Below are 13578 nucleotides of genomic sequence, written 5' to 3' on the forward strand. Positions count from 1 at the left end.
CAAAACAGGAGCAAAACACGGGCAAAACGGGGAATCACAGGGTTTGGCGAAACAAGAGCAAAAACACAGGCAAAAACGGGGATTCACAGGGTTTGCCAACGATCCGGTGTTTGCTGGAGGCGGGAAGCAAGTCGCTCTGATACTCGGATTGTGCTCCAAACGCGGAAATGGATCGTCCGTAGCGAGTGATGGCGGTGTCGGGGACGAAAAAGGCGGGTCGGTAGCCAAGACAGGAGAGCAAAAACGTGGTCAGGGTCGGAAGCGAGTCGGAAGCCGAAATATGAGAGAAGACGTGGTTGGGGACAAAAAGAGGTCGAAAGCCGGGACGGGAGAGCAAAAACGTGGTCGGGGTCAGAAGCGAGTCAGAAACCAGAATAGGAGAGAAGACGTGGTTGGGGACAAAAAGAGGTAGAAAGCTGGGACGGGAGACCAAAAACGTGGTCGGGGTCGGAAGCGAATCAGAAGCCAGAAAAGGAGCGAAAACGTGGTTAGGGACAAAAAGAGGTCGAAAGCTAGGACAGGAGAGCAAAAACGTGGTCAAGGTCGGAAGCGAGTCAGAAGCCAGAATAGGAGAGAAGACAAGGTAGGGGACAAAAAAAGGGTTGAAATCTGGGACGGGAGATCAAAAATGTGGTCGGGGTCGGAAGCGAGTCGTAAGCCAGAAAAGGGGCAAAGGCGTGGTTGGGGACAAAAAGACGTCGAACGCCGGGACGGGAAAGCAAAAATGTGGTCGGGGTCAGAAGAGAGTCGTAAGCCAGAATATGAGAGGAGACGCGGTCGGGGACAAAAAGAGGTCGAAAGCTGGGACGGGAGAGCAAAAACGTGGTCGGGGACAAAAAGATGTCGAAAGCCGGGACAGGAGAGCAAAAACGTGGTCGGGATCAAAATGCATACCTGTCAACCTGTACGTTTTTGCCGTACAAAGTACGTTTTTTATGCATTTTAAGACGAGTACGACGTACAAGGAAATCTGCACGGAAAAACGCAAATTTGTCAATTGCATGCGTCTGCCGCCTGGGGATTTCCCATCATGCATCACTAAAAAAAAAACACAAAAAATTAGGTGTACGATTATTTTGTATTGAGTACTAGAAAGTTTGTACCGGCATGGAACCCTGGAGCGCGACAAGTATGAAAATGGGTCGTAGCCGGAGACAGACGGGAACAAAAAACGGGACAGGTGGGAGTCAGGGTCAAAAAAGGCTTGCCTTGTAAAAACAGAGTTTCGCAGACGGACTGACTTGAAGACAGGACTGGGTTCAAATACTGATTGGGAACCAATCACAACCCGCGGCGGTTGGTGCCAAAAGAGCGGGTACAGTTGAGTCACATGGTCTGTGTTCCCGGGCTTCTATTGGTCCGATCGCGTGTCAGTCAGCGGGTCTTCGTGATGTCATCGACACGCGCCAACATGCACATTATTTCTACAATGAAACCAATAAATCACAAAAAAAATAGAAAGAAAAAGAGAGAACGGACTGTGCTTCTTGTGAACCAGAAAGCTGTTTTTATTCCACAGTATACAAACAAAAAGACGGAAAAATAGATCTTTTCCTTTAGTTTTCATTTCATGTGATGGGCGGACGGAGGACAACTTTTCAACATTGTCCCTTTTACAAAAGACCACAAACACTCACAAAGTCCAGTAAGTCCCCACATTTTTTTTTTCTCCTGACACCGATCCAAATAACGAGAAAAGAAAGTCAAGGCGGAATAAACGTCAATGGAGTCGATCGCGGTGACGAGGAAACCGAAAACGACAAATCGTTTCGGATGTGGCTCGGGAAGTTCTCTTTGATTTATGTACAGCGTGGTTTTTTTCTATCCAAAAAAGAAATAAAATAGGACAATACCAGTAGATGAAATGATCACTGAAGAGCTCCCAAAGCGTTTTACAATGTGCTTCACACTTACCCATTCACACACACACTCACACACCAATAGGGAGTCGGCCTCCAAACGGTTTGAGGATAATCAAGATGCTAAATGGTAAAGGGTCTGCATTTCTATAGCGTTTTTCAAGTCAATGAAGACTTCCCAAAGCGCTTTACAATGTGCTTCACACTTACCCATTCACACACACACTCACACACCAAGAGGGAATCCGCCTCAAAACGTTTTGAGGATAATCAAGATGCTAAATGGTCTTCATTTCTATAGCGCTTTTCAAGTCAATGAAGAGCTCCCAAAGCGTTTTACAATGTGCTTCACACTTACCCATTCACACACACACTCACACACCAATAGGGAGGCAGTCTCCAAACGTTTTGAGGATAATCAAGATGCTAAATGGTAAATGGCCTGCATTTCTATCGCGCTGTTCAAGTCAATGAAGACCTCCCCAAGCGCTTTACAATGTGCTTCACACTTACCCATTCACACACACACTCACACACCAATAGGGAGTCAGCCTCCAAACGTTTTGAGGATAATCAAGATGCTAAATGGTCTGCATTTCTATCGCGCTTTTCAAGCCAATGAAGACCTCCCAAAGCTCTTTACAATGTGCTTCACACTTTTCCCATTCACACACACACTCACACATTGTAAAGCGCTTTGGGAGGTCTTCATTGACTTGAAAAGCGCGATAGAAATGCAGACCATTTACCATTTGGCATCTTGATTATCCTCAAAACGTTTGGAGGCTGACTCCCTATTGGTGTGTGAGTGTGTGTGTGAATGGGTAAGTGTGAAGCACATTGTAAAGCGCTTGGGGAGGTCTTCATTCACTTGAAAAGTGCTATATAAATGCAGACCATTTACCATTTGCCTTTTAGCATCTTGATTATCCTCAAAACGTTTGGAGACTGCCTCCCTATTGGTGTGTGAGTGTGTGTGTGAATGGGTAAGTGTGAAGCACATTGTAAAGCGCTTGCGGAGGTCTTCATTCACTTGAAAAGTGCTATATAAATGCAGACCATTTACCATTTGCCTCTTAGCATCTTGATTATCCTCAAAACGTTTGGAGGCTGACTCCCTATTGGTGTGTGAGTGTGTGTGTGAATGGGTAAGTGTGAAGCACATTGTAAAGCGCTTGGGGAGGTCTTCATTCACTTGAAAAGTGCTATATAAATGCAGACCATTTACCATTTGCCTTTTAGCATCTTGATTATCCTCAAAACGTTTGGAGACTGCCTCCCTATTGGTGTGTGAGTGTGTGTGTGAATGGGTAAGTGTGAAGCACATTGTAAAGCGCTTGCGGAGGTCTTCATTCACTTGAAAAGTGCTATATAAATGCAGACCATTTACCATTTGCCTCTTAGCATCTTGATTATCCTCAAAACGTTTGGAGGCTAACTCATTATTGGTGTGTGAGTGTGGGTAAGTGTGAAGTGCATTGTAAAGTGCTTTGGGAGCTCTTCATTGACTTGAAAAGCGCTATAGAAATGCACACCATTTACCAGTTTTCAATATATTTTTTCCCCAAAATAAGAATAATCATCGTTATCATTTATTTTTTTGTACTATGTATTCATCACGTGGAAGAAGCTGAAACAGAAAAGTCTGATTCTCATAAACTACAGCTACAATAAATATGTTATGGATATAAAAGAGATCTAATGAAATGCTAGGGCAGTACGGCGGCGCAGTGTGCGGCACAGTTCTGAAGTCAGGAGACCAAACCTCCCGTGTGGAGTTTGCATGTTCTCTCCGTGCTTGCGTGGGTTTCCTCCCACATTGCAAAAACATGCGTGTCAGGTCGATTGGCCTAACCGAAATCTCCCTAGATGTGAACGAGCGAGCGAATGGTCTGTCCCTGTGATTGGCTGGCAACCGGTAAAGGGCGTCCCCTGCCCACTGCCCGAAGATAGCTGGGATGGGCTCCAACACCCCCGCGGCCCTACTGAGGATAAGCGGTGCAGATAATGGATGGATGAAATGCTAAATGCTAATAGAACCGGATGTGTCATTACAGAGGTAACACACTTTTGACACCGTTCCTATTTCAATCAATCCAATGGTTTGATAGCAGATGGAGCTTCCAAATTTTTCCCAGATGAGGAAAAAAAATCGATTTCAATAAATGCCAGGATGGAGTTCTTTCGTTCCTGTCGCGATATTAATAATATATAATGACGCGTCGTGGAAATATATAGAATAGTGACGGTATACGATAAATGTCTTTGAGAAAATACTTTATGATAGGACGGTGCGGATGCTTAAACACTCAATCTAGATTTTGGACGCTCCCTTAAAGTGTCAGGAAAACAAACTCTTTTAAAAATAGTTCCTTTTTAAGAAAGGGGGCCATTTTCACATTTAGAGATATATATATATTTCTATTTTTTTGTTCGCAAGGTGCTCCAAACACGGACGTCCACAGCAAAAGTGCAGCCGGAGGGAAAAGTAGAAAAATATTTCTGAGGCCGACGTCAAAGTCCGGGACTTTAATACCGAAAACACGAAAAAGGAGGAAAAGAGATCGCTCGGTTCCCAGAATGCTTTGCGGTTTTCGGCAGCACAGAGGAATCCGAGATAGAAAGACCCCGTTGTTTTTATGGTCTTCTTATTGGGTGGACAAAAATCCTAAATTCCGTTTGGGAATTTCTTTAATCATCTAGCGCGGCACTTTGAGAAAGCGGTAGGCAGAGAGAGACGCCTCTATATTGAATTCTCTGCCACTTTGACTCTTTTTTTTCCTTTTTCTCTTTCTTTCATCATAATCGGCCATCAAATTGGGGACAGAGAAACTTGGTTTATTACGATCGCCGTCTGTTTCAGGGCTGGCCCCACATGTTGTGTTAATGGGATTCGCCGTTTTGAAAGTGTCGAGTTCCTTCGGTGACGTCGCAGCTCTACAGCAAACAAACCAGACGGGTCAACTTTCAGACGAAATTTCTCGAGTCCCTGGCGCAAGGAATATGCTGTAACATATTTGGGTCATTGTGGGAAGTAACACTTCACGTTCGGTGCCACTTTTACTCTTTTATTTTTCTCTTGACATCTGTCAGGGCTATTCTTTCATCATAATCGGCCATAAAATTGGGGACAGAGAAACTTGGTTTATTAGGATCGCCGTCTGTTTCAGGGCTGGCCCCACATGAGGCGTTAATGGGAGTCGCCATTTTGAAAGTGTCAGGTTTCTTCAGTGACATCACAGCTCTACAGCAGACAAACCAGACGCGTCAACTTTCAGACGAAATTTCTCGAGTCCCCGGCGCAAGGAATATGCTGTAACATATTTGGGTCATTGTGGGAAGTAACACTTCACGTTCGGTGCCACTTTTACTCTTTTTTTTTTTCTCTTGACATCTGTCAGGGCTATTCTTTCATCATAATCGGCCATAAAATTGGGGACCGAGAAACTTGGTTTATTAGGATCGCCGTCTGTTTCAGGGCTGGCCCCACATGTGGCGTTAATGGGATTCACCGTTTTGAAAGAGTCGAGTTCCTTCGGTGACGTCGCAGCTTTACAGCAAACAAACTCATTCTCAGACTAAATTTCTCGAGTCCCCGGTGCAAGGAATATTTTGTGACGTATTTGCGTCATTGTGGGAAGTAACACGACACGTTCTGTGCCTAAATTCCGTTTGGGAATTTCTTTACTAATCCAGCGTGGTAGGCGGAGAGACAAAGAAGAACAAAAAGTCAGCGAGAGAGAAGTCCGACCGGACCCAACGTAACGATCGACGAGTCGGGCCCGGGCTTAAGATGCGACCTCTTTCGGCGGACAAAATACTTATCTTTAGAAAAGGAAGTCCGAGCGGGGAGGAAAATAGACTCTCTGTCCGTTCTCCTCAGAAGCCCTGGATGTGGCAGTAGGCCTCCAGGCTGGAGAAGAGGATGTAGAGGAACCAGAGGCAGAAGAAGAAGCCGGAAGTGGCCAGTCTGTGTCGCCGAGGTCCTCCCAGTTCCCCGCCGATGTGTCGGCGTCTCCGGTAGAGTAACGCGGAAATGGCCAGGAAGGCGAAGACGGTGAAGAGCGTGACGGAGAAGGCCAGGGAACCCGCCTCCACCACAAAGTCTTTTCCCTTGCGTTGCCAGTAGATGGCGGCGGCCGACCAGGCCAGCCCGATGCCCAGAAAGACGTTGACGGCGTTGCTGCCCGTCACGTTCCCGATGGAGGCGTCCGCGGAGGCGTCCTGCACCGCCGCCACCTTGCTGGCGAACGTGTCTGACAAAAAAAAAAAAAAAATACCATTTAGGAAAACCGTACGATCGTGTGGATTTCAAAACACGGGGGAGAAAAAGTTTTCAGAAAAACGAGGAACCGGTTCCTACGTGTTGATGGAGGCGACGCAGACTCTTTGTTGTCAAGTTGGAACGAAGATTCATTTAGAGGACATTGTGGTGTGAGTGGAACACGAGGCACGGAAAGAGAAAGAAAAAAATGCCCCGCCGACTTCAGCACAGAATACGTCCGTAAAATCAATAAATCATAGTTTGTTTAAAAACAAACCGCGTTTGTCATGATTACTGATGGGAATCACCTGTGCCCGTTCATTTGGCGGCAACCACCGCCGGCTCTGATTGGCTCCCTGTCCCTATTTAAATCCATTCCTGTCAATCCCCTGTTGTCAGTCCGTCTGCAAACCTCTGTTTCTCAAGGCAAGCCTTTTTTCGACCCCTGACTCCTGCCTGTCCCGTTATTTGCTCCTGTTTGTCCCCAGCTTCGACCCGTTTTTGATCCTGACCACATCTACTCTCCCGTCCCGATTTTCAACCTCTTTTTGTCCCCGACCACGTTTTTTGCTCTCCTGTCCCAGCTATCGACCTGTTTTTCCGGCCCTGACACCGCCATCGCCCGCTACAAAAGATCAACTTCCGTATTCGGATCACAATCCGACTGCGAGAGCGACTTGCTTCCTGCGTCTAGCGAACACCGGATCAATAAACTTGTGAGAAACATTATGCGATTGGGTCCTGTTTCCGTTCTGGTCCTGACAGCGTTGCATTATTTGTGTGTTAGATTTTCCCTTTCAGATGAATCAATCGTGACGAATGAACTGCAAAATCGACAATTTCAAGCTTTTGCTTCCTTTGGGATACAAGGAGATTGTATTTTGCGGAATAATTTTGGTGGGGAATCTGGAGCACCACCTGCTGGCCACCGAATTCCATCCTAAACCAAATAAATATAATATAAAGCAATTTTCTACACACTAATATTTCCAGAAAACAAAGAAATATTAAAAACAGGAATATAATTCATCTGAAAAACAGCATGTCGCTCCGAACGCGGAAATGGATTGAACGATGGCGGTGTCGGGAACGGAAGAACGGGTCAGTCACCGGAACAGGTGAGCAAAAACGTGGTCGGGGTCATAAGCGAGTCGTAAGCCAGGAACGGAGAGTAGACGTGGTCGGGGACAAAAGAGGTCGAAAACCTGGACGGCAGAGTTGACGTGCTCAGTATCAAAAACGGGTCGAAGCCGGGGGACAGACGGGAGCATAAATCAGGTGGGTGTCAGGGTCGAAAAAGGCTTGCCTAGTGTCAACTTTTCGAAATATAGAAACAAGATACAAAGAGATCTTGGCAGGAGAGGGAGAAGCCGTTTATTTCGTTGGTCATAGTCCAAAACAGAGTTCTCATTCGTCTAAGAGACAATCAGCTTTTTTATACCCTCAGACAACATCTCATGTTACTTAGCGCGTCCCCTCGCGATGTGCATTCTTTCCGGTAAATGACAATGTTTTTCAGAATGTTTTCGTCCTCGGATTCTCCAAAGTTACAAAATTTCCAAGAAACTCGTTGGGGTCGACATCCAAATTCCTGACTTGACCGCTTGTTCCACTCCAAGCAGAATGTTATTACTTGGCAAGCCCAAGGCGAGTGTTATTATTAATAACACATTTAAACTTGGGAGGAACAAGCCTGGACTTTCCTGGAAGCTCCGACTCCATTAAACCACAACAAACTGAGGTTTGCAGACGGACTGACAAATGGGGACGGATTGGAGTGGGTTTAAATAGGGACCCGATTTACAATCACACATAGACAACCCAACGAAATACAAAATGCACCTTTTAAGTGTTGATTCCATTTATTAGGGCACCAAAATATAAAACGCTATCTATGTGAAAAATAATTTGGCCCCTTACCATAAAAGAGCGTTGGGCTTCCTTCAAAACTTTACAAAAACTGGTCTTGACCCACTCTTCTTTGCAAAATGGTTTCCAATCTGCCATATTTCGAGGGGATTCTAGCATTCGATGCCTGTTTAAGGTCAAACCCCAGCATCACAATCCAAACTTTGAACGCTTCAGATGCTTCATTTTCTTTTTCATCCATTCAGAGGTTGTCTTGCTGCTGCATTATCCAAGAGCGCTTGTGTTCGAGGGCACCGACCGGACAATCTTCTTCAGGATCTTCTGGTAATTGTTGGCTACTTCTTCTTTTTGTCAAGTTTTCACACCAGATGTAACTGTATTTTTCAAAACCTTCCACTTTTGATTCGTCAGTTCACAGAATGATTCTCCAAAAGAATTGAGGATCATCAAGATGCTTTTTGGCAAAAGTGAAAAGACTCTTGTGAGAGCAGCGGTTTGCCATTTTTGGTCAGTGTCTTTGAACACTGACCTTCATCGGAGCTAGCAAAGCCTTCAGTTCCTTGGATGTTTTTCGAGGTTCTTTTGTAACCTCCTGGATGAGCCATCGTCGCACTCTTGGAGTCAGTCGACCATTTGTGGGAAGCTTTGCCACTGCTCCTTGATTTCTCCATTTGTGATAATGGTTCTGACAGTGGAAATGGTTTGGTGGACTGATGGATTTCTTGTGGGAGCTCTTTGAATGGTGGCATGTGAATTGTGTTTTGGATATTTTGTAGTCTACTTAACTTTGTCTTAACCTTGCCCTCATGTAGGTTCTAGATCAGGGGATGGTGTCATAATAGTCTGTAGTTTGCAAAAGTCTTTGATCTGTGCAGCCCTTTGAGACTCTTTGTGATTAAGGGCCAAACAAATAAATATAACTTGACTTGAATTGAGGTTTTTTAAGTTTTCCCTTCCCCTGATGTAGGTTCTGATGTAGGTTCTAATAATAATAATAATAATAATTTCCTTGTATTGTCATTCTGTGTAACAATGTACACAGAACGAAATGTCGATTGCATCTGACCCGATGCAGCCGCAGCCAAGAGAGGGCGCCTCTAGATCAGGGGATGGAGTCATTATAGTCTGTGGTTTGCTATAATCTGTGGTCTGTGTAGCCCTTTGAGACTCTTTGTGATTAAGGGCGTCACAAATAAACAGGACTTGACTTGAGGTTTTTGAGTTTTCCCTTGCCCTCGTGTAGGTTCCAGATCAGGGGATGCTGTCATAATAGTCTGTACTAGTCAGTGGTCTGTGCAGCCCTTTGAGACTCTTTGTTATTAAAGGCCAAACAAATAAACATGACTTGACTTGATTCAACCCAGGTGGTGGCAATCCATTTTTGGTGCAGGGCCAAATAGGTTTTGATTTTGCTGTGCCTCGAAAAATGGATCGAAGATTTGCGTGATATGAAATCGAGTGATAAATACGCAAAAAAAACACGAATAAAGGCATGGGATTCGGTCAGCGGGCGGGCGTACCTGGCACGGAAGTCCCCAGGGCCACGAAGACCACGGCGGTGACGGAGTCTTTGAGTCCGACGGTGCATCCGAAATGCGAAGCCAGGTCCCCGATGACGGCGGTCAGGAGTCCGATGACGGCGATGGAGACCAGGAAACAGGCCCAACCGTTCAGGTAGTCGGTCGGCGGCACGCAAGCGAACAGAACTTTCCAGAAGACCGTCAAAAAGTGCATCACGTAGTCCAAGCAGGAGGGCAAACGCTCCTCGCCGCACTCGTCCTCCTCCTCGTCTGCACGCCCGGAAAAGACACGCCAGGGACCTTATTCTCTTTTGGAAAATCCCATTTGGCCCCCAGGATCATTGAGGTGGAGACCCCTGCTTTACGTTTTTTATTTTATTTAATTGACTATAAGGGATTTTTTACAATCAAATACAAATTATATTTAAATACAAAAGATATTCCCCCCCCCGTGTGCCCTGCGATTGGCTGGCAACCAGTTGAGGGTGTCCCCTGCCCACTGCCCGATGATTGCTGGGATGGGCTCCAGCACCCCCGCGACCCTACTGAGGATAAGCGGTGCAGCTGATGAGATGAGATGAGACAAAAGATATTCACTGGCTGAGCTGTGGGGCGAGGTCATTGTAGCCTAGACAAGAATGATGTTTACAGAAAAACAACAAGAATGGGGACAAGGGCTGTTGGTGTGAGTCCTTCAGACATGGCGGCACCTTTCGGCGAGGAGGTAGTGAAGCTGGCACCTGATTCGCCCCAGGGGAGGAGTCAGCACTCCCATGGGGGGTGGCCGACGCCCCAACGCGTAAAAAGACGGAAGACGGAAGGAGAGACGAGAGACGCGAGAGCAGATCGGAGATCGTGAGAGGGAGGCTCGACGAAGACTAATTCGACAATAATTTAGCTAAATTCGACGGAATTCACTTAGTTAAATACTTTAAGAAAATAAATCTGCCCCCGTGTGGAAATGCCAGCTATCTTTGCTCATTTTCCCATTAAGAAATGAGCATGCATTGTTAGGAGAATAAAGTTTGTGTTTGGTTAATGGAGTCAGATAACTCATTCCAACAATTTGGTAAACGATACATTTGTAATATACCGTAAATTCTGGACTATAAGCCGCTACTTTTTTCCCAAACGTTCAACCCTGCGGCTTATTCAGTGATGCGGCCAATTGATGTCATTCTTCTAACGGCCGCCAGCGGCGCTCGACTACAAAAGGTAAGATTTAGACCGCTGGAATCTATGCGCCGAGGAAGACTGCAACTTCTTAGCTTGTGCACAAATTAAATTAGCGTAGAAGTATCCTCATCATGCAAATTGCAAAAAGGCACATGACGCAGCTTACAAGCTAAACGCAATCGAGCAGTCCGATAAAGAAGGAAACAGAGCTACTGCACGCAAACTTTACCTGGCGAGCGTGTTGCTAACGTGTTTTTGAAAAAGGGAGCGTGGGACCAAGTCTGTATGACAAAGTCTCTTCCCCATACTAAAGGAGGACAACTTTAATGACGACAGTTATAGGGAGGAAGATGAGCACGGTTTACCGTGATTTTCACAAGTACCATTTTTTTTTAACAGACCCGTTTCCTTGTGTTGCGAGCGTGTTCCTAGTAGCGTTTTGCTACCCTTCACTGACACCGTTTGGGATGAAAGTTATAATATTATTATTAAAGCTTTGAAAACTCTCTCGGTGTCCCGTCTTTCTTTGTAAATATGTGTAACCATGTATAATATGCATTTGCAACTGTATATTTTTGAAATGTATTTATTTGTATTTATTTTGGACACTTATTCTGATAAGTTTTGCACCGACCAATTAAAAAGAAGGGGCGTAACAGACGCGGGGGATGACGGGAAGTGGGGACCGGTAAAGGTGAGTGTTTGTGGACACGGCAGACAATAGTGGATATATATTTTTCCCACCCTTACCTTTGGAAATATAGACTTTTTTTCCTTGGATTACTTTCAACGGGACCCGGACTCTGCAGGTCTGCATCAAATCTTAACTACCGGTATCATTTTTTCGTTAACTTGCCGGCTGTGGTATTTAAACTGTGTACTTTATGTTCAGTTAAGGTGCGGCTTATAATCAGGTGCGCTCTATCGTCCGGAATTTACGGTAGTTTTGTCCCTAACAACGTCTGGATTTGATTCCTGTCTGTCTACAGTATATCAGCAGTGTTGGATCCCTTGAGCACAAAACAAGTCGTAGGGGCACAGGGTTCTTCCCGCTTAAGGCAACTTGGATTCAAGACTTTTTTCAATGCCTTCCGAAATCGAATTTCGGACCAAATTGTCAAAAAAAACACAAGATCACAAATAATTTTTGCACACAAAACATAGTGCCTTGCGCACATCACCTAGCATCGCTTTTAGCCATGGGCCAAAATGTCCACTTTCCAGGCATGGTCCCAAGTAAAGGTCTATGTCCAGAGTGGCTATGTGTATTGTGGCTTGACCTAAGGCCCGACTGAAACCACATCACCGATTTGATCCATGTTACAAAATCTTTTTAATTCAAACAAATAGAAGTCTTATTCACGCGCTCCCGTTTTAAGACTTTACAAAATCGGAATCGAGACATTTTCATGCCTTATTTTTAGAATCACGAATTCAATTCCTTGAAAGACTTTGCGAGGATCCACCGGAACCCCGGGGCACAATTTCCTGTGGTGTGTCTCGGTGGGGCCCATCCCTCTCCTAGCCGACAAATCTTACCAACGGGTCTTGCGCGAAGTAGTGTCACAATTGCCATGGCGCCCAATTGGTCCCCGCCGTGTGGCGCCAGGTTCTGTCACAGTTGCCAGGGCGCCCAATTGGCCCCGCCCATGTACACCAGATGAAACGCATTGACAGATTGCTCCCTGTCGCTACTTAAACCCTGTACTGTGAGACGCTTTTTGTCGGAGCGTCTGTGAAACTCTGTTTTGACACGTCAAGCCCTAAAAATCTCAGTTTTTGCCTGTGTTTTTGCTCTTGTTTTGCCAAGCCCTGTGAATCCCTGTTTTTTCCTGTGTTTTGCTCCTGTTTTGTTCTCGCCCCAATCTGTTTGATTTTGACCACTTCCTCGTTCCCATCAATCTACTTCCGGGAACGATGTTCCCCGGATCGAGTGTGCGCCCATTCCTCTTCTCCCCAATAAACTGTGAGTAACATTACGCGAGTGGGTCCTGTCAGGGATTGACATTATTAAGACTGTTTAGTGGCTATATTTGCACAGATAAAATACATGTATATAGTTTCATTCTACATGATGGTGGAAGCAAAGAACTTACATCCTTCCCGGCTGAGGTCCCAAACAGAGAGGGCGTGGTTTATTTTGCGTCAGAGAAATCAGTATAGACAAGAACACGACTTCAAAATAAAAGAATACAAGATTGATAAACGTCCAAGAGATATAATGACACTCATTGTTGAAACGTTACTTTATGTGTGTGTGTATGAGAAACATTGTTTTTATATTTAGTAATATAAAAACAAGCTCATTACCTTGAGACAGAAACTCAAGAGATTTATGTTGAAAACCTGACAGGTTCTGCTTCCTGTTTCCTGTTCTGGTACGTGACAGCTTACTGTTTACTATATCGTTCTTTTATGTTTTTATCGGGGGGTTCGGGGGGTTTCTCAATCATATGAGCAAAGGTTTTTATACCCCGCTATAAGGTCCTTTCAGCTTAGAAGCCATTCGTGTCATATCCTGGGGTAGATAAGACAGCAAAGGAGACTTTGGGTTACCTGCACTGACGGTGATGGCCTCCAAGAACTGCTCCTTCCATGAATTGGTGCCCACCACCAGAGCCAGGTTGGTCTTCTTGATGAGTTTGTCCACGGTGCTCTATCGTCACCACACAAGGCAGAAACATGGGTGTGTGCGTGTGTGAAGGGGTAAAGTGTGAAGTGCGTTCAAAAAGTTTTCGAAACGCGGTTCTTTTATCATTTATAGAAAGGATGAAGCCGTGCGATGCGGGTAAATGACCAGGCGGGGGCAGCATTGTGCTAAAGCCACCTTCTAAGACGGGTGTTCAAACTTTTTCAGATTGGTGGGCTGAATTGGGTTCCAAAATGTGGC

The 13578-nt window shown here is 45.3% G+C and overlaps 1 protein-coding gene across 3 annotated transcripts in view; it reads right to left on the reverse strand.

The window, feature by feature from the left end:
* slc8a3 (solute carrier family 8 member 3) overlaps nucleotides 1–13578 on the reverse strand; it is a 56553-nt gene that overhangs the window by 9992 nt on the left and 32983 nt on the right. For 2 of the 3 annotated variants that reach the window (XM_088353790.1, XM_088353791.1), the window contains exons 5-7: nucleotides 13245–13344; nucleotides 9513–9782; nucleotides 3303–6115 (exon numbers count right to left, since the gene is read on the reverse strand). In XM_088353790.1, the coding sequence (XP_088209916.1) occupies nucleotides 5739–6115; nucleotides 9513–9782; nucleotides 13245–13344 (747 nt within the window). In that variant the 3' untranslated portion in view covers nucleotides 3303–5738. Of the gene's footprint in view, nucleotides 1–3302; nucleotides 6116–9512; nucleotides 9783–13244; nucleotides 13345–13578 lie in introns of those variants that run through there. The other variant, XM_088353792.1, reaches the window with a different exon arrangement.

The sequence above is a fragment of the Urocampus carinirostris genome, chromosome 15 (assembly GCF_059441175.1).
Source record: "Urocampus carinirostris isolate Australia breed hairy pipefish chromosome 15, RoL_Ucar_1.0, whole genome shotgun sequence".
In the NCBI taxonomy this organism is placed as follows: domain Eukaryota; kingdom Metazoa; phylum Chordata; class Actinopteri; order Syngnathiformes; family Syngnathidae; genus Urocampus; species Urocampus carinirostris.